Source organism: Ciconia boyciana, chromosome 7 (genome assembly GCF_034638445.1).
Source record: "Ciconia boyciana chromosome 7, ASM3463844v1, whole genome shotgun sequence".
NCBI classification, from domain to species: Eukaryota; Metazoa; Chordata; class Aves; order Ciconiiformes; family Ciconiidae; genus Ciconia; species Ciconia boyciana.
Window position 1 is genome coordinate 65,007,218 of NC_132940.1, and position 17,722 is coordinate 65,024,939.

Consider the following 17,722-nt stretch of genomic DNA (forward strand, 5'->3'; position numbering starts at 1 on the left):
TATAACCTTGTATGTAAACCAGAAAGTAAAAGACTGAAAGGTCATATTTTTTAGAGTTGTTTTGTATAGCATAAACACCAATAAACTGTGAGCTGAATATAAATTTTCTCCCAAATTATCTGGTTTTGAACTACATATTACCATATTAATCTTTTGAGATCTTTTACTTCAAGTTTTAGGAAGTAAACAGTTTCCCTACCTCTTTCTGCCAGTATTTCACCTTTGACTGGTGTGCAGAAATATGACTGTCAACTTGTTCAATTTTCAGCTTAATATTAAGAGCTTCCTGTCGAAGTGCATGTTCATCATCTTGAAGAGCTTTAATCTCCTGGAGTAAACTGCGATGCTGCTCCTGAACTGCTGGCAACTCTTCCTAAACAGAAATGACCAAAAAAGCACATTAATCAGTTGCCTACAAAAACGTTACCACTTTCTTGGGTTATAGATTTGTTTTCACTGTATTATTCACAGAGCTTACTCTCCACAATCCCAAGTACTGATGTAAACAAACACATATGCTTCTATTTAGGTTAACCAGGTCTCTGAATTCTGAAATGACTGAAAATATGCTTGTACTGGTTTAACCCCAGCTGGGGACTGAGCTCCACCCAGCCGCTCGCTCACTCTTCCCCCAGTGGGATGGGGGAGAGAATTAGAAGGGTAAAAGTGAGAAAACTCGTGGGATGAGATAAAGACAGCTTAATAATTGAAGTAATAATAACAACCACAACATACAAAGCAAGTGATGCGCAATGCAATTGCTCACCACCTGCCAACTGATGCCCAGCCCGTCCCCAACAAGCAGCCGCCCAGCCAGCTTTCCCCTAGTTTATATAGCATGACGCCATATGGTATGGAATAGCCCCTGGGCCAGTTGGGCTGTGCCCCCTCCCAGCTCCTTGTGCACCCGGCAGAGCATGGGAAGCTGAAAAGTCCTTGACCAGTGTAAGCACTACTGAGCAACAACTAAAACACCCCTGTGGTATCACTCTATTCTCATCCTAAATCCAAAACACAGCAGCATACCAGCTACCGGGAAGAAAATTAACTATCCCAGCTGAAACCAGGACAATGCTGCAGTTTATATTTTCATTCCAGATCTGGATGAAACGAGTCCTACACTCAGATGTTTTTAGCTAAAAGGCAGTTTTAGAGAAAGACAGACTCAAAGAAACAGCTTTATTTGGAAGAATTTCAGCCGCCCTGGTTGTTTTCACTCTCTCTCGTACATAAATCTAGACAGGAAACCGAAGTCCCACATAACTGGAAAAAACCTATTTTTAAGCAAGTTTTAAAACTAGTAATTTCTTTGGGGAAACCTGGTTTAAGTTGTTTTGTAGCTTCAGAAAATTGGGTCAAGATATATTTCCAGGTAAGTATATAAGAAAAACCACCACCATATTCCCCTTCCCTGACCATTGTGGAATGCCACTCTGCAGCTGTACAACAAAATTTGCATAAGAATAGAATAGAAGGATATAACTAGGATATAAGAAGGATATGACTCATCATCCTGATTTTACCTGAAGACCAGACTGCTTACTAGGACTGTTTTAGCCTAATTTCCCCCCCACCAGTATCTGCATTTCAAGGTCAACTTTGATTAATGATTAAACAAAATTACTAATTTTGTATGAACGCACACAATATATTGCGGGATACAGAAAATAACATTCTTTGCCATTTTATCCCCGTGTGAATTTTTGGAGGATGAGTAGTAAAGTATCTTAGAAAAAAAGGTACTTTAGACCAGCATTGTCAAGTCTGAGGCTTAAATGGCAGGGGGCAGGTGCGTGTTTGTTTTTAAATAAATGAAGGTACCATCAGCTAATGCAACCCCCTGCTAGGCCTGCCTGCAACATCTAAGGAAGAAGGCTAACAGCCATCAGCCATTAGGACAACTCTGGCACAACTATTATCTAAAATTTATTTCAGAGTGGACCCTCTATGAAGAAATATGCTAAAATTAACATGACACTTACTTCAGCTTGCCTGCAGTCATTTATAACCGCAGTAGCTTTGTCTTCGAGCGTAGTCAGCTCTTGTGTCAAGTCTTTAATTTCTTTCTCATTATCTTCAATTTCCTTCTCCGTGCGAAGAACAGACTCCTCAGATTTTTTCAGGTTTCTGCATGGGTACCGAGATGTTTGTATACCTCACATGAGTGCAAACATGACGTAAGAGAATCTAGAAACACAATCTTACTTATAAAGATTGTTCAATAGCTATTGACAACCAAATTAAAAGTGCTTATTTATGCATGAACTCTCACACTCCTGAGATATCCAAGTGAAACAAAGGTGTCTTCAACATCTAGCAGACAGGCCTCATTAAATGACTGAATTTGTTCTTTCAGAGACAGTTTTGACATTTGTTCTGAGTGTTCATTATGTATTGTTAAGCTAACATAAAAAAAAATATATCACATTTTATTTCCTGACATGCCTCATAACAAAATTAGTCCCTTCAGATACGAACTGCTCCATGGCATGGCAGTTAAGTGCTACTTTGAATCTTATCCTGAAATATTGCATTTCAGCAACAGGCAAATATTAGCAGAAAAATTAAACATGGCTTTTAAACTGCCTAGAAACAAAAAAATTGTATTTCCCTTTACCTCCTTGACACAAGCAACATTTAGTATTAGACATGCAACTGAAAATGAAGATTTTAAGATGAAGGGATTTTTAGCTATGGAGACTACTTAAAACAAGCAAACTCCCTGCAGGCACCGATGCCAAGGGATACAGCTATCGGAAGGCTGACGGGACTCTCCTTGGTCAGGTTTCACTAAGCTGTCTAGGTCTCTGATCCTTCGCCTGTAAAGCACACTAACAAAGATTATGGTTCTTAATTAAGAACCAGTCTCAGTTTGAGGTAAATCAGTTTAGAGAAAAAAGGTATGACCTTCTGCCTCCAGTTTTCCTCTAGCCATAAAGAGGTGAAAAACCATCTCCTCTAGCCTGACACATCCCCCACGGAAAGGTCCAAGTGTAATCGGACACGAATTGCAGCAATGTACAGCCTAAGGCTTTACCGTCGGGCACGTTGATGTCTACTGTACCTGTCTGCAGTCTTGACTGCCACTTGGGCTTTAGTAATAGTTGAAGTACACTCATCTATTTCTTTGTTGATCTTATCAAGTTTGTCTTGCTGTGCTTTAAGTTTATGATTATTGATCTCAATTATGAGGTTATGTAATCGCTTAACTTCATTTTCTATTTTACCAGCTTTCGCAGCAATGCAATCATAATCTGTCAATAAACAAAATGGAGTTAAGGTCATTATGCTGTCCCTGGGAACACTGGACCATTGCAATGCATCAAGATTTAAGTGATACAAAGCTCTGCTCTATTACCATATCGAGAAGTGTTCTTTATACTGTGAAAAACGTTGTTTGTTTTTTTACTGTGGCAAAAAAGAAAAATACCACCCACATCTTTCTGACACTATTATACTACCAAAGCTTTTTTGGTGTAACCACCAAAAATTTTAATCATATTACTTAATGTATATAGAGTACTTAAATAAGTGAGATAGTACGTAATAAGCTATTCCAAGCTCATTCGTTGCATTTATTTAATGGGAAGATGCTCAAAGGGGTTAAATTGTAAGAACTGGTCACTAACTGTTGCTCAGTAGCTGGTATTACTGTGTAGTTACTACACATGCTGAATAATAAGAGAGCCTACTCTGCTTTCAAGGTAGGTAAGTCTCCTTCTTTAGCTTATACTTAAAACTCAACAAAACCATCTTAATAAATAAGTTGAACAGCTTTCAAAAATTAAACAATGTAGCACCTTAGCATTCTAAGGGCAAAACAAACAAAATCCCACACTAAGTTTGCTACAGATTTATTATTTCCTTTTGGGGACAGAAGGGGTAAAGCAGAGACTTGAAAGGTGGAAGGCACTCATCTCTCCAGAGGAGAACACAGGTTTGTGTGTCTCCATTATTTGGTAGAAACATTAGAGAAGATATTTATGACATCAAACCTTAGTGTGACTGAGGAAGTAAAGTGAGTAAAACACTGTCTTGATGCCATACTGGTCAAAAGAGGCACAGAGGGAATCCTTAGCAGTACGTATTCTCTTTCCTAAAATGCTATGAAAGCAGAATTGTGGGGGAAGGGAATTATGTTTTACTGTGCTCATATTGTTCCCTGAGCAAGAAATACGAAGAAGCAGTCAAGGTTTACTTTACTAAGCTACCAATTACTTCAGAGAACCTGTTATTCAAGTTCTCAGAGTAAACATCTTTCACAAAAAGAGGAGGGATAGAGCGTGCCCACAACAGAATACAGGGTATTTGTTTTAGAGAGTTGTGTAATAGTTCAGTTGGAGCATGGCAAAAACCTTTACTTAACTTTAATATCATTACCCTCCACATTAACAATTCTTACGCCTAATTAAACTGTTTCCCTATGAATCTGTATGTAATACAGCCATAAAAATCTAACCAAATAAACAAAAAAATACTAAAATGAATGTTTACTTTAGCTTGACTGAAACATGAACTTGAGCAATTGCAAAAAAAAAAAAGGGGGTTTCTCTCTCTAATCTCTAGAAGCACCTTTTATCCCCTCCTGAGAAGAAGAGAGGTTCAAAACCAAGATACAGTACCGCACTCATAATCTGAAAGAACAAAGCCATAACCGCTCATTCCTGTATTAGTAAAAGAACATGACTACAATTTTTATCTATAAATCCCCTCTCCACAAAATGTACCTTTTTTATAACTATTAAAGATTTTTTCCAGTTCCTTCTGTTTGTTTTTGTCCGGAGCAGCAGCAATTACATTTGCTTCAAGTTCCTTAACTTGGGTTTTTAGATGAATTTCTTGTTCAGATAAACTCTACAGAAAACACAACTGTGTTAGAATCCTGTACTCTAATAAGATCCTTCATGCTAACAAGGACAATGTTAAACTGAGGCTGAGAAGTTATCCCCCTGCACGTTCGTGGAGAAGCCAGATATGCCTCAATAATAAACTTGTTCACCTGGATACTTGCTGTATACTTTTCTAAAGTATTTCTCATTCCCCGAACATCTTGGTGCAGTTTTCTTATGGCTTCCTCAAGTTGTAATTTCTCCTCTTCATACTGTACTGCTCTTTTAGAATCCTTCTGCAGTTGAGATTCCATTTTATTGACCTACACAAAAATGAGATATGATCATTTGCCTAGTGTCACCACTACAAAAAGGAAGCAAGATCTCATTCATGTGCTCGACAGTCTATGATCTCTTAAAACACAAGAGGAAAGGGGAGTAAAAACTTGAAAACTTGCTGTAGCAGGACAGAATATGGAGGCTGACTGCTGAGATGATGAGTTATAATCGTGAACAACAAGAGGAGCAAGCATAAGAAAAAGCAAGCTGAAGAATCCCTGTCAAAATAGCTTGTAGGAGAATTGTTTTAAGGAAATAAAACTAGATTAAGCTTGAAAGGCTTAAGTCAGAGTAGTGAAGGCAGAAACCAAAAACCACACAAGCAGAAGCTAGAAGCAGTTTTTACTATAGTTAAGATTCAATGCTTGTTGGGTTCTGTGGTAATCCGGTGTTAGGGAGGCAAGCTTTTGCACGTAGCAACTGGCCAAATGACCAAGTCTTGCAATTCACCTTCAAGAGCAGAAGGAATAAGGATACATTTCAGATCTCAGCCCATTTTCTGGTTTTAAATAGAGAACTGTCTAACAGGCACAGATACGAATATACTTGTTCTACCTGGAGTTGTCCACTACGCTAGACGGGTAGAGAGCCAAAACTCTTGAAAATGGAGAAATCAAGTTATAGCTACTGATCTTTATCGAGTACCACAGCATCTCTCATGGGCCAAACAGAAAACAGTACATAAGCCTGTCTCTTGGAGAGAACAAACAATTAATAAATCTAAAGTGCGAAGACAAGAAATAGCAAAGTCCCTTATTAGTAAGATCTAAATATGAGCTGCTTTATATATTTATTGACCCTTTACAAGGCTAGGGCAATAACGCTTTGTCCATGAGGTTAGTTCATTAGTTCTCTACAAGTACAGCATTATCTGAATAGGCTTGACAAAAGAGTTGTATGTCAAACTCTCCAGGGTTTGGAGAATTTTATCTTTTCTTGGCCAACACAATCCTATTTTCCAAGCCAAGTGAAGGTGAAAATACAGAAGATAGATGAAAGAAGAACAGATACATATTTTAACCTCTCAGTGATAAAACTGAAAAGCGCAGAACCATCAGCAATCACAGCAAAGGTGGTGACGTGGTTATCTCCTCCACCAGAGAAATCAGACAGAGAACCTTAAAGTTGGGTTTGATTTTGAAGTTCTCCAATTTGAAAGTATTTTCACTTAAAACAAATACTAACTACTGTTTCTGTGTCCTTAGCGGTAAGCAAACAGTCAACCCTTGTGTTGGCTTATGGCTCTCATTCCTAAAGAGCAAAAGTTCCTTCTCCTGTAGGGAGAGGGCTGATGGCAGGAGCCATGGTTTACTTGACAGTTACACAGGGGAGCTTGTCTTCTTGAAGAGGTATTAACACTCTGATGTTTGATCTCAGTTGATCAGCAGATACTAGGCAAAAAGAACACAGGCTACAATTTCATCCACACTAAACAAAACTACAAACTAAAACCTAAAAGAATTCCGAAGAAAAAACAAGCTGTATCTTGATCTTCCAAAACACTCTTAAAATTCACATTTGAAGGAAAGCTCTGCCACTCCCTGACAAATCTTACAAGGACGTAAGATGAAGGACCAAACCTGTCTTTTCTCGCTGCTGAGAGGTTTGTGTGTACTGCTCTGCAGCTCAATGGTTCCTTATGATGAGCATCTTCCATGTTCTCATCCCTACCTTAAATCAGTTTCCAAGCTATCAAAGGTAGCAGTATGAGACTAAAAATGAAATAGCAGGCACATGATAGCTGGGCTGTGAACAAAAGCACTTAAGAGCAATGTAACCTATGCTAAGCTTGTGAACTTTAAATAATTGTTAATGTATCTTGCATCACAGACTGTTAACTACTCATGCTGATTATAAGGACACAGCACACGTGTGTATGAACTGCCAAAATATAAAGAACTTCGACGAAATTCCGCTTTTAATTAAGATTCTGTACTAACCTCTTCTTCTGAAACGTCCATTACGACCGAGGAACCCATTCTGCCCTTCATTATTTTACCGCCCCCACCAGTCATTGTTCCTAAAGTAAGAGAGACAAAAAGTAGTTAGCGAGCTAATTGTGCTTAGATATCGTCTGTAAAGCACTTAAAAAATAATTGTCAGTTTGCACTTAAATACCTGACTGTTCAATGATTTGTCCTTGCAGTGTTACCACCCTCCATCTTTTATCTTTTTGGAATGCTACTCTGGTAGCTTCTTCCAAGTTATTAGCTACTAGGGTATCACGTAACGCAAAGTAAAAAGCCAGGCGAATCTTCTCGTCTTCTACTTTCACCAGATCAAACAACCGAGGAGTATTTTCAGGAGTTGGGATTTTCTGAATTTTTTTCTCCCATACAGCCATCTACAACAAAAAAGCAAATAAACGAACGAGAGATTCCTTAGGATAAATTATGAGGCCATTTCATTATTCTAGTGTATGTTAAGGCTTTAAAGCAAATGTAAATCGTACTGCAATTAACCGTAAAGCTTCCTTCTTTGGGGATCTCTGCTTACTTCCAGTATAATTGAAAACTCACTGATAACTCATTGTTCTCTTTCATAGTTTACATAGTATACAGTTACTAGGTTACTTGGATTACTAAGTTTGCTAATTTGTTAAAAAAGTCTAAATATAAAAATATAAAAGACACACCAAACATTTGTTGCACACATACAGTTATTTTAAAAGCCTTGTAATTCTCTCTAAGTAAACATTATCATTTGCTAGTAGAATATTCTAAGGTACCAACAGCCTATTAAAACATTTCATATTTTAGCTTTACCTGTATTAATACATATACAGAGTAATATATTAATTTATAATATATATTTATACACATGCATATGAATACATTATACACACACAGTATTAACACTGTGCACATTAGGGTACATCAAGAATTTGTTGTGCCGAAGTGCTAGCACTTACTTTGTCCAGGGCTATAAATGTGGCAACTCCAATTCCTCCTGCCTTTAAGAAATTCACGCATTTCTGTGCGGTATCAATTGTATCAACAACAATGTTGTCTAAGGCACCGCAAGACGATGAAATAGCCACATCATACTTTTCACTGATAGCTCCCAAGTCTCCCTAATAATTGAGGGTTGGGGGAAGGCAGAAGTACAGTGATTAGCTTGGCATCAATGTTTTGTCTTGGTATGAAGAAATAAGTGACAAAAACTTTACACAAAGTGAAATGAGATGAAAACAAATTATAAAGCAATTTTCTATTAAAGAACTTCAACCTTAATTAGAATCTATAAAATAATACCACACCTGTCTTCTCCTGCACACTGCTATTTATGGATTTCTAAGGTACTTGTTTCCATAGAAGAAATTCACAGACTTCAAGCTTCAAAAGCAATGCTTCTGGTAGAGCAATGTGGTAGCACTGATTTATTTTCTGTAGACGACTGTTACAGTTTTATATGCCAGCATTTTAGTGAGGCAGTAGTCTGGCCTAACGAAATCATTTTATGTGTTCTGTGTATGGTTCTACCATTGGTCAGCTGGGTAGGACCTAGCAAGTCATATACTTGATATGGGTACAGGGGGTATTCATCACCTTTGAAAAATTCTTGCGTATCTGCAGATAAGAACAGCATGCACAGCCAACCATGAGTTATCCAAGAACAGATTAACCTCACACTCCTCTCTGTGGCAAGTGATAACAGAGCATGAGACAAAATACATGCCAGCTGTACTAGGCAGTGGTCTGCTGCTGTTTGAACTATATCCTTTTTTAATGAATCTATACACACGCTTTTTAAATATACATACACTAAATAAATTGATCTTTCTGAAGCAGAGATACTTCTTCTTGGACGAGCAGGTAAGGAAAAAAGAGAAAACTGCAGAATACAAAAACAGCACTTTCACATTTACACTGACATGCATGTATTGTTCAGTGCTAGAAAAAAAAAATTAAGAACACTACCTCAGCTGCAAATTTTCAGAACTTTAAATCAACACTGCTCAGAAAGAACTGATAACACAGTTGACATTCTGCTATGACATAGCTTTCCTTGATCTTCTGAAACAAGGATATTGCTCTTTTCGATTTGAGATGTTTGCAAGTAAAACAAGAGGAAATAAACTGCACAGAGATCACCAAATTTTATAAATTTTGAAGCAAAAAAAATTTGTATGGTTCCACATGAAGTTACATACAACTTGTAAGATGGTTTTTTAAGCCTCGTGGCCGTTCCACCAAGTGCGCAGTTACCAATTGATTCTACCTTCTGTGGCACCAGAAGGTAAAAAGCACTGCTCCGCGATACTCCTCCAGTATATATGTTCCTAATGTTCAAAGGAATCAGAACCACTACAGCTGTCGGTCGTAGCCCAACACAGAAGCACAGGCAGGACCAAAGCACGGACAGCTTACAAGACACATTAGTATTCTTGGCTTCAGCATATTCCCACAGAGACTGCAGCTCACTGATCAGCCTACCAAAAATATAAAGCTTTCTCATAGCCATTGCCTTTCTTTAGTGCTGAGTAGAGGAACCTCAGCAATCATCTTCTTTTAATTTATAGCAAGTCCACAGGATTTGCAACCCTGCTGTCCAAACTAACAGCACCAGAGAAATGAGGAATTCTACCTTTCACTCAATTACAGAAACACCACTCTGTTCCTATACAGTTTAAGACTAAAAGTATAGTAGCCTTTTAAAATTTACCAGTCTTCCATACAGTCCACAAATATTTCCAGATTTCTTCTGCTGAAGCAGAGCCTCAAGCACTTTTCCGCGACTACGACTTAGTGCTAAAGAACTTTTGGCTTCTTCTACTTTTTGACGCAGATTCCGAACAAGATTCTTAGCACCCAATTCTTCTCTTCCCAGCTTCTCAAGCTTGTTCTCTTTCTAATAGTTAAAACAAAGACATTATCTTAGCCTCATGAAAACGACTGTATTCAGGGGGTCTTAGATTCATGATTGCATAGGCAATGAAACCAGCCACTGAAAAGCAGGATAGCAAACATTTACCAGAAGAAAGGCTGGTGTGTGGATACACTTCGGCTAGGATTTAGTACGCTTTGATACAAGTATGACAGCTTATGAATTCGTGAATCAGGCTTAGGACAAGGTAGTGGGATTTTTTTTCTTTGGGGAACGAGAGAGGAGCAAGAAGTGAAGTTCAAAGAAACACAGAAACATAACCATGTATTTATTTTAATATGTCTCATTACAATATTTAAACTGACTCCCTTGCAGGGATATATAAGATTTAATTTTCAGTGCTTAATGTTAACATTCGCTTAACCCCAAATAAGTTTGAAATTAAATACTTACTTCATCAGTAACTGAGTATTAAAATATAGTTTTTAAATGTTATTTTATTGGAGGCGGTTTTTCATTTATCTTCACCACAATTATTGCTAAAACAAAGAGTGGAACTTCAGTTTGTGTGTTGCAACATTGTGTTGTAACTCAAATAAATTATATATGAAAGTTGAGTCTCACCTCCTTTAATTCCTGTTCAGCTTGGGGTAATTTTATAGATATATCTTTGATAGCAGCTTTCCTTTCCTTAAGGGTTTCTGAAGTAGTCATCAGAGCCTCCTTTGCCTGATTTAACTGAGACACAGCAGTATTATGACGGCTGAGATAGATATCAAGCTCTGACTGGGCTACATCCATCTTTGAACGTGCTTCATTCACTGCTTTACTAAACTCCATAAGTTCTTTCTCTTTGCTCTGCAAAAATGGACAATTTTACAACTAAAAACAGACGACTGTGGGATTTATTACATCAGTCACACTGTATGAAAGAAAAAGAGGACATGGGCATGTTCTTTTACTAGCTCTCCTGTCAGCAGAAGACAGTTATGTTAGCTAGAAGAATAAGTATACCTTAATTTATTAACATATTCTGTGTGGAAATAAAATAAGGCATTTTTCATAATTATAAAGAACATCAGGGAATTATCTTAGAACATTTCTATACAAGCTTTGTATCATTTTCTCAACTTAAAGTTGGGAGGAGGCCTACACATTGTGCTAAATTACAGATCAAATGGAGAAGCCGTGTTTTCAAGTACAGAAAATAATCCCCCAAGTTTACAGGATAAATTTCCAGCCTCCAGGTGTTTAGTGACTGGGCAGCTAATATCAACAACGATAACCAAGTGTTACAGTAGTTGCCTACTAATTCAAAGACAGATTACAGCTGTGTGAAAGGCTGGGAGCGTACCATTTCAAAATCTACTTGTTTATTTAAGCAATGTATTGGTTTAAACATTTTGATGGGAGAAAGTTAAAGTGTGTTCAAATAATGGCAGTGTAGAAGTATTTAATATACGTACATGAATTATATACTTGATGACACATGATCACTATATAAAAAGCAAACAACTTAATGAGAACAATTTAGCTCTGATTATAAATTCAAAATTAATTTCTCAGGCTCCACTGAACTAACACATGAAACTATTTGTCATATAAAGTAGCATTTTACAACTATCTTGTGATTGTTTCAATCATAAGTGTAAAACGTATATATCAGTTAACGCAGTAAGCATAATAAGTCAAAACAGTTCAAACCTCTTTTTCTTCCTGCAGTCCTCGTGTTTCTTCCTTAAGGCTATCCATAACCTGCTTGAGTTTTTCTTCTTCTTTCTCTTTTGTCTCTTCCAGAAGCTCTTTCTTAGATGTTGCTTCGCTGATAGCTTTTTCACTATTGGAAGGTACATTTTTCAATTCTTCTACCTACGCAAGGAAAAAGACTTTTAACTTCCTCTCCCACTGAAACAAGACAGATTTGCCTTATCTTTAAACCCTGCCTTTCAAGTGCTATGTGGAAGTCAAAGGAAGCATAAGGACTAATGAAGCTCACTTGTTTTTGTAGGATGAGATACATTGTAGCTCTAGCAGGAAGCCTGGATGTTATTTGCAAGGCTTGTTCGGTTCTAGAGCCCATCCAGAGAGAAGCAAGCCGAAGCGCTAAAATAACATAGCTTTACGCATAAGAACTCAAGACTTTGAATCACAATAGGGCTTAATTCTTAAATACCTACTTTCAGAAGGCCACTCTTGATCCAAAGAGTGATTTAAGATCTGCAACAGCTGGCAAGAACCAACTTGGTAAAATATATCCACTAAATTAACTAAACTAACTAGGGAAACAGGAAAAAAAAAAGTTTTGAAAAGGTAGTAACTGTGAGAACGTGCAACATTCCTGTAATCCCAACAAACATGATAAAAAGATGCTTTGCAAGCCATGAGACATCCCAACAGAGCTGAGAAGCAACAGGAAAGCTTTTGAGCTGCTACTGCTGGTACTGCTGGCCTGGTACTGCTGGCCACAGTCTCCCGTAGTAAGATGTGCAACGAGCAATGGTTTAAGGGAAAATAATGCATTACACTTCAGTAAGTGATTTACAAACAAAATACCTAGCTGATTTAAATGACATAAAATTTCTGCTTAAAAAAATTTAAAACATATTTTTCCATTTTCTTTGTTGCACAAAGTACAATTGGTGTCCGTTGTTATTTTACCCGAGCTGCACAAAGATGTTCTCATCTAGAGCAACCAATTACATTTCTTTAAGTAAATCCAGCTGCAGTTCACGCTACCTTTTGTTTGTCCTTTTGAAGTTGCTTCTCCAATTTTTTAGCCTTGCTTTTGGCATGTTTTAGATTTTCCCTTACTTTAACATCCTGCAAATCCAACTGAGTAAATTTTTCTTTATTTTCCTCTACGAACTTTGTAATTTTATTGAGTTTCCTAAAGGGAAAAAACCAAAAGAGTAATCTATTCCATACCCTATAAAAATAATTTCAGTAGAGCTTAGCTCAATAAGTAGGCATATAGAATTTAAACCAATACTACTGAGTTTTTGTGAAAAACAACATCCAATACTTACTATATTCACAGTATTTTCCCCAGGGAAGTGATGTTTCATCAAAAAAAGATCAACTAACAAAGCAATATTAAACACATTTTCAGCAATTTTATTTTTTCTTTGATAGAATTTATAATTCATATCTCTCACAAATAACTCAGTATGATCTCAGAGGATGAGAAGGTTAATATTGCAGTTGGATTGGAGATTAGCACCCAGACAAATCCATTTTAGGGAAACACAATTTATATATAAAGAGATTCATAAGGAAACCAGAGAAAAATACCTAACACCCATGTACCTAAGCATTATGGTTGTATATCTAAAAACCCGAAACAATCTCCCAGTTATTTTCTGTAGTCAATATAAAAAAGCATGTACTTCAAAATCCATCAAAAATCAGACCTTTTCTTATTGTAATCGTGAATATTATCCAGATTTCTCCAAGAGAAGCAACCTGCAGAACCAAATCAAGCCAATGAGAATTTTTTTATATTTATTTTTGTGCAAAAGGTCATTTAATCCATACCAGGGAATGTTTAGATATACCATAAGTGACTCTGCTCACCAAATAATTTGAATTCTTGGTGGAAGAACTACTGAAAAACCCAGCTGTGCTCCCTGTGTCTGATCATCTTCCTATGCAACTATTGTATACTTCTGCTTTCTTAGGTGTTTCCCCCTCTCCGCAATACAACTACCACAGCTTTTTCTGAAAATCCTGCTAACTCTAACACCACATATGCAGAACATGTAAAACACAGTACTCTTAGCTTACGAGTCTATACCTAAAGTACTTACTTTTCAAGTTCTTTTAAAGCTTTGTTCTTTGTTTTCATTTCATCTGCAAGTTTACTACTCTTCTCATTAACATCTTTTGTTTCTTCATTAATTTTTTCTTTCTGCATTTCCATATCATTTACTCGTTTCTTTAGGTCATAGCTAGAAAAAAAAAAAAAACAAAACCAAACAAAAACCAAAACACACACCAAACCAAAAACTCCATTTTTTTTTTCCCTAAAGCTACCATTCATAATGAATATACATTTCCAATCTTAAGTATAACAAAGTGATTATGTAAAGTATTAAACCCTAATATCCATTACTGAGTAACCTTGCCAATTTAATACAAAACAGCAAGGAAATTTAACAACTTAGAAACTTCAAATGAAAAATAGTCTTTAAGTTATTTACTTTCTCAATTTAAGTATAAAGCTATAAGACATTAGTTTGCCAGACTACTTTGTAAAAAGCTGGCAAGCAGGTTTTTTGTTTTGTTTTTTTTTTTGGTGGTGGTGTTTTGGAGGTTTTTTTGTTGTTGTTTTGGGGTTTCTTTAAAGGTTTTTATGAAAGTGGTCTCTCTTTTCCACATGCTATTCAACTAATTTTGAAGGACTGATATGGCTGTTAAGAAATGCAAAGTATTTCTAGTTAGAGATATAGAAGCAGAGTTTAACACCATCACTACCACATTAAAGCCAAATCAAAACTTTAGAGAAGTACTTACATATAGTATTGACAGATACGATTCTTTTCTTTAAACATTTTGTTTTCCAAACAAAGAAATTCAATGGCTTTATTCCTGTCTGCTTCCAAGGCATCCTTTTCTTTTTCCACCATTTTAACTCTATTTAACTAGACAAGACAGAGAGTCAGAGCTGACTTTACTGCTAGTACTACAGAAGAACAAATCATGAGAAAAACCCCAGACCCTTTGTAGCACACGTGTCCTCTGGAGAGATGGTCTTCAACAATTAACTCTGCAAGGCAATTTAGCACTACAAGCTTTCTGAAATAACAGATCACCATTTCTGCAGCAGAAACTGTACTTTTAGGGCAATTCAAACAATAATTTAAAACTAAAAAGGGATCCTAGAGATGCTAGGAACAGCTCAGGCAAATCAAGGAAAATGTAGGTGAGAAATAAAGAGGAGTTACATATGGACAGTCCGTATATGTTATGTTCTATATTTCAACCTTTAGACTAACCCCTTTTAAGTTAATTCCTGCAACTACGTGTCTTTTGTTTTCCTTCCCAGCCTTTAAAAAAAGTCTGCAACATATTAGGATTTACCAAGACATCAAGTAAAAAGAACTTTGACATTATTTAGTACTTTTAGAACTCAATGCATAAACAAAATGTTACGAAAGCAAGTTCTGCAATAGATCTACACAGCTCAAGTCACAACTAATTTTCCGTAGTTTTAAGCCTCCTCATACAGCTGTGTGTGCATCACCTCACCAATGCTCTGCCTCCCTCTTCCTCTCTCCTTTTCTTAGCTTATGAAAGGTTTCCCTGCCACTTCTCCTATTTGCTATTTAGCAGTAGGAGTAAGGCAGATAAAAAGCCCGATCTGGATGTATTCCGATAATGAAAATCTATTTCTCTAGTCAGTCTGCAAAGCATTGACCGCATGCAGATATGAACAAAGAGTGTTCAGCAGGTAAAATTCTGTGTTCTAACCCAAGCATTCAAACCTTTGGGAATCGAAAGCCAACAGCATTGTAAGTGTTTAAAGAAGGGCAACTGATGTTGACTGCCCATTTCTTTTATAATGGAGAGAAACAGCAGATGCAATAAAGATAACTCCAAATTTCTCTGTACTTCTACTCTTGTAGAGAAGTACCAAATTTTAACTAAGTCTTTACGTTAACTGTTTTTTTAAAAGAATCCAATAATGAAACATTGCAAGTTTATATTTTTTATTTCTAATTCAAACAAAACTTTCTGAGACTCACCTTTTCTCCTCTCTGTTCATTTAAAATCTCTACTCTGCGACACAGAGTTTGGATAGGATCTTTTAGTCGTGCAGATCCTATTAAATCTTCTAAGTATTCAAGCATGCCTTCATCGTGTTCAGTCTGGCCTTTTGGTTTCATCATTGCGATTTGCTCAACTTCCCCCTTGGAAAAGAAAAGGTTGATGTTTTCTTTTCTTAATGGTTTTTTTTCTGGGGGAAAGAGTTAGTATTCTGAAAAAATACAAACATCTTTGGAATGCAGGTATGTGACCATATTCTAGCATTATAAAAAAAAGAACAAAATAATGCAGTAATCAAAACTGACTATTCAGAGTAGCAATATATTTGGAAAAACAAAGATCAAAATGAATAGAAATTTCCTCCAAGGAGTGCATGGTGGTGATGTGCAGGAAAAACAGCATCTCTTCTGAAACCAACATTCAGGTCTAAACATTTTTTCATGTCTCTAAAGATTCAAAATGTATTTCCCCAACCTAAAAAAAGAAGAGGAGAATAAAGCATGCCCCCTAGGTCATGTAGCACTCAACAGTCTTAAGGTAGCTTAATCAGGATTGAAGTCCCCAAAGGGTTCTCTTTAGAACACAGAAGGTCCATAAAATCATGTCTGATGGATGAACTGGACTTGTAATTCATACAACTGAGACTTCCTTGTTGGAAAAAGAAAAACATTCTATAAGTATTAGGCTTCCTTCATTTAATTTCCCTTTATGTACAGCATTAACTTTAAATTATTCAGCTGAATACTAACAATAATTTGGGGTTTTTTTAATAAAAACAAGAATTAGGAGAGATTAAACTGAGGAAATGACAAGGACTTTATTTTACTGATGCTATCCTTAGCCAACAACAACAACAAATCTACTATCAATGTTTTATGCTTAGGACAGAGTAGCACGAAATCTTTCAAAATACAGATTATGTTGTGTAAATTACATGGTCATATATCAGGTGGTGAAAACATGAAATGGAATATACACATATTAAAATGGTATCTGGAGCAAGAATAGATGTGATAGATGCTGCAAAAATTAAATAGAGAGAACACTGAGTAAAAACTATTCACCCTTCAAAAACCCGGATAGTTAGGTACCCGACAAGAGACAACTTCTTTGTAAGACAGATAACCAATACTGCAGAGTACCAGTACTGGCCTTTGTGACCAGTTTTTAAATGCATGAAATAACAAGCTGGATTAAAGTTTTTAGTTTAGTTTTAGAACTGACAAGATTTTAAAAGAAAACAAAACTAAATTTATATTCCAGTATCCAAGTTAGGTATGTAAAAAAAGCCTAGGTCAATATCCACAGAGAGAAAATATAGTTAAGAATTCAGTTGTCATTGTTGGCCACTTGTTGAGCTTGAGCTGACAGTGAAGTCTCTACAAAAGTATGGATGAGGAAGAACTTCTCAAGAACATAGAGAAGGAGGGGTGGTTAATGAGACTGCTGGAGAACCAGAAAGGACAGTCACAGAAGACAACAAAGGGCCAGATTTCTAGGCCAGCATTATAAATCAGACCTGTAACCAGCTAAGAAAGTTGAGGATGAGGTACTCCTGAACATTAGCTACAGAAGCTGTTTGAGTTTTTTGCTAAGGTGATTTCTTTCCACGTACTCAGTATGCAATGACACCTAGTGGCCCTATGCTTTTCTTCCAATTAGTAAATATCACTTGGCTGAGCAAAAGGGGAAAAGAGAAGTTTTGCAAATTTTGCGAAATAAGAACTAGTATTTATGAAGATAAGTCTTTCTTGCACGTAATTCCTTTGTTAAACACAGGTGCAGAGGGTTGTTGTTTTTTTTTTAAATTTAAAGTTCTAGAAGTTAAATGCATCTAAGCTTTTATTTTCTGGTAATTACTGTTCCTAAAAAGTGTCAGCAGGTTTGACGAGACAAAAAAAACACTCAAACAACCCAACTCTTCTTTTTATTTCTTACGCATATCAAAAAGCCAAACAATT

The 17,722-nt window shown here is 36.5% G+C and overlaps 1 protein-coding gene across 4 annotated transcripts in view; it reads right to left on the reverse strand.

The window, feature by feature from the left end:
- SMC4 (structural maintenance of chromosomes 4) overlaps window positions 1-17,722 on the reverse strand; it is a 44,507-nt gene that overhangs the window by 8,348 nt on the left and 18,437 nt on the right. For all 4 annotated transcript variants that reach the window (XM_072868835.1, XM_072868832.1, XM_072868834.1 and 1 more), the window contains exons 6-20: window positions 15,740-15,904; window positions 14,508-14,635; window positions 13,802-13,942; window positions 12,732-12,882; window positions 11,700-11,864; window positions 10,620-10,853; window positions 9,834-10,019; window positions 8,080-8,241; window positions 7,287-7,512; window positions 7,109-7,188; window positions 5,000-5,152; window positions 4,728-4,854; window positions 3,065-3,254; window positions 1,983-2,127; window positions 200-373 (exon numbers count right to left, since the gene is read on the reverse strand). In XM_072868835.1, the coding sequence (XP_072724936.1) occupies window positions 200-373; window positions 1,983-2,127; window positions 3,065-3,254; window positions 4,728-4,854; window positions 5,000-5,152; window positions 7,109-7,188; window positions 7,287-7,512; window positions 8,080-8,241; window positions 9,834-10,019; window positions 10,620-10,853; window positions 11,700-11,864; window positions 12,732-12,882; window positions 13,802-13,942; window positions 14,508-14,635; window positions 15,740-15,904 (2,427 nt within the window). The remainder of the gene's footprint in view (window positions 1-199; window positions 374-1,982; window positions 2,128-3,064; window positions 3,255-4,727; window positions 4,855-4,999; window positions 5,153-7,108; window positions 7,189-7,286; window positions 7,513-8,079; window positions 8,242-9,833; window positions 10,020-10,619; window positions 10,854-11,699; window positions 11,865-12,731; window positions 12,883-13,801; window positions 13,943-14,507; window positions 14,636-15,739; window positions 15,905-17,722) is intronic.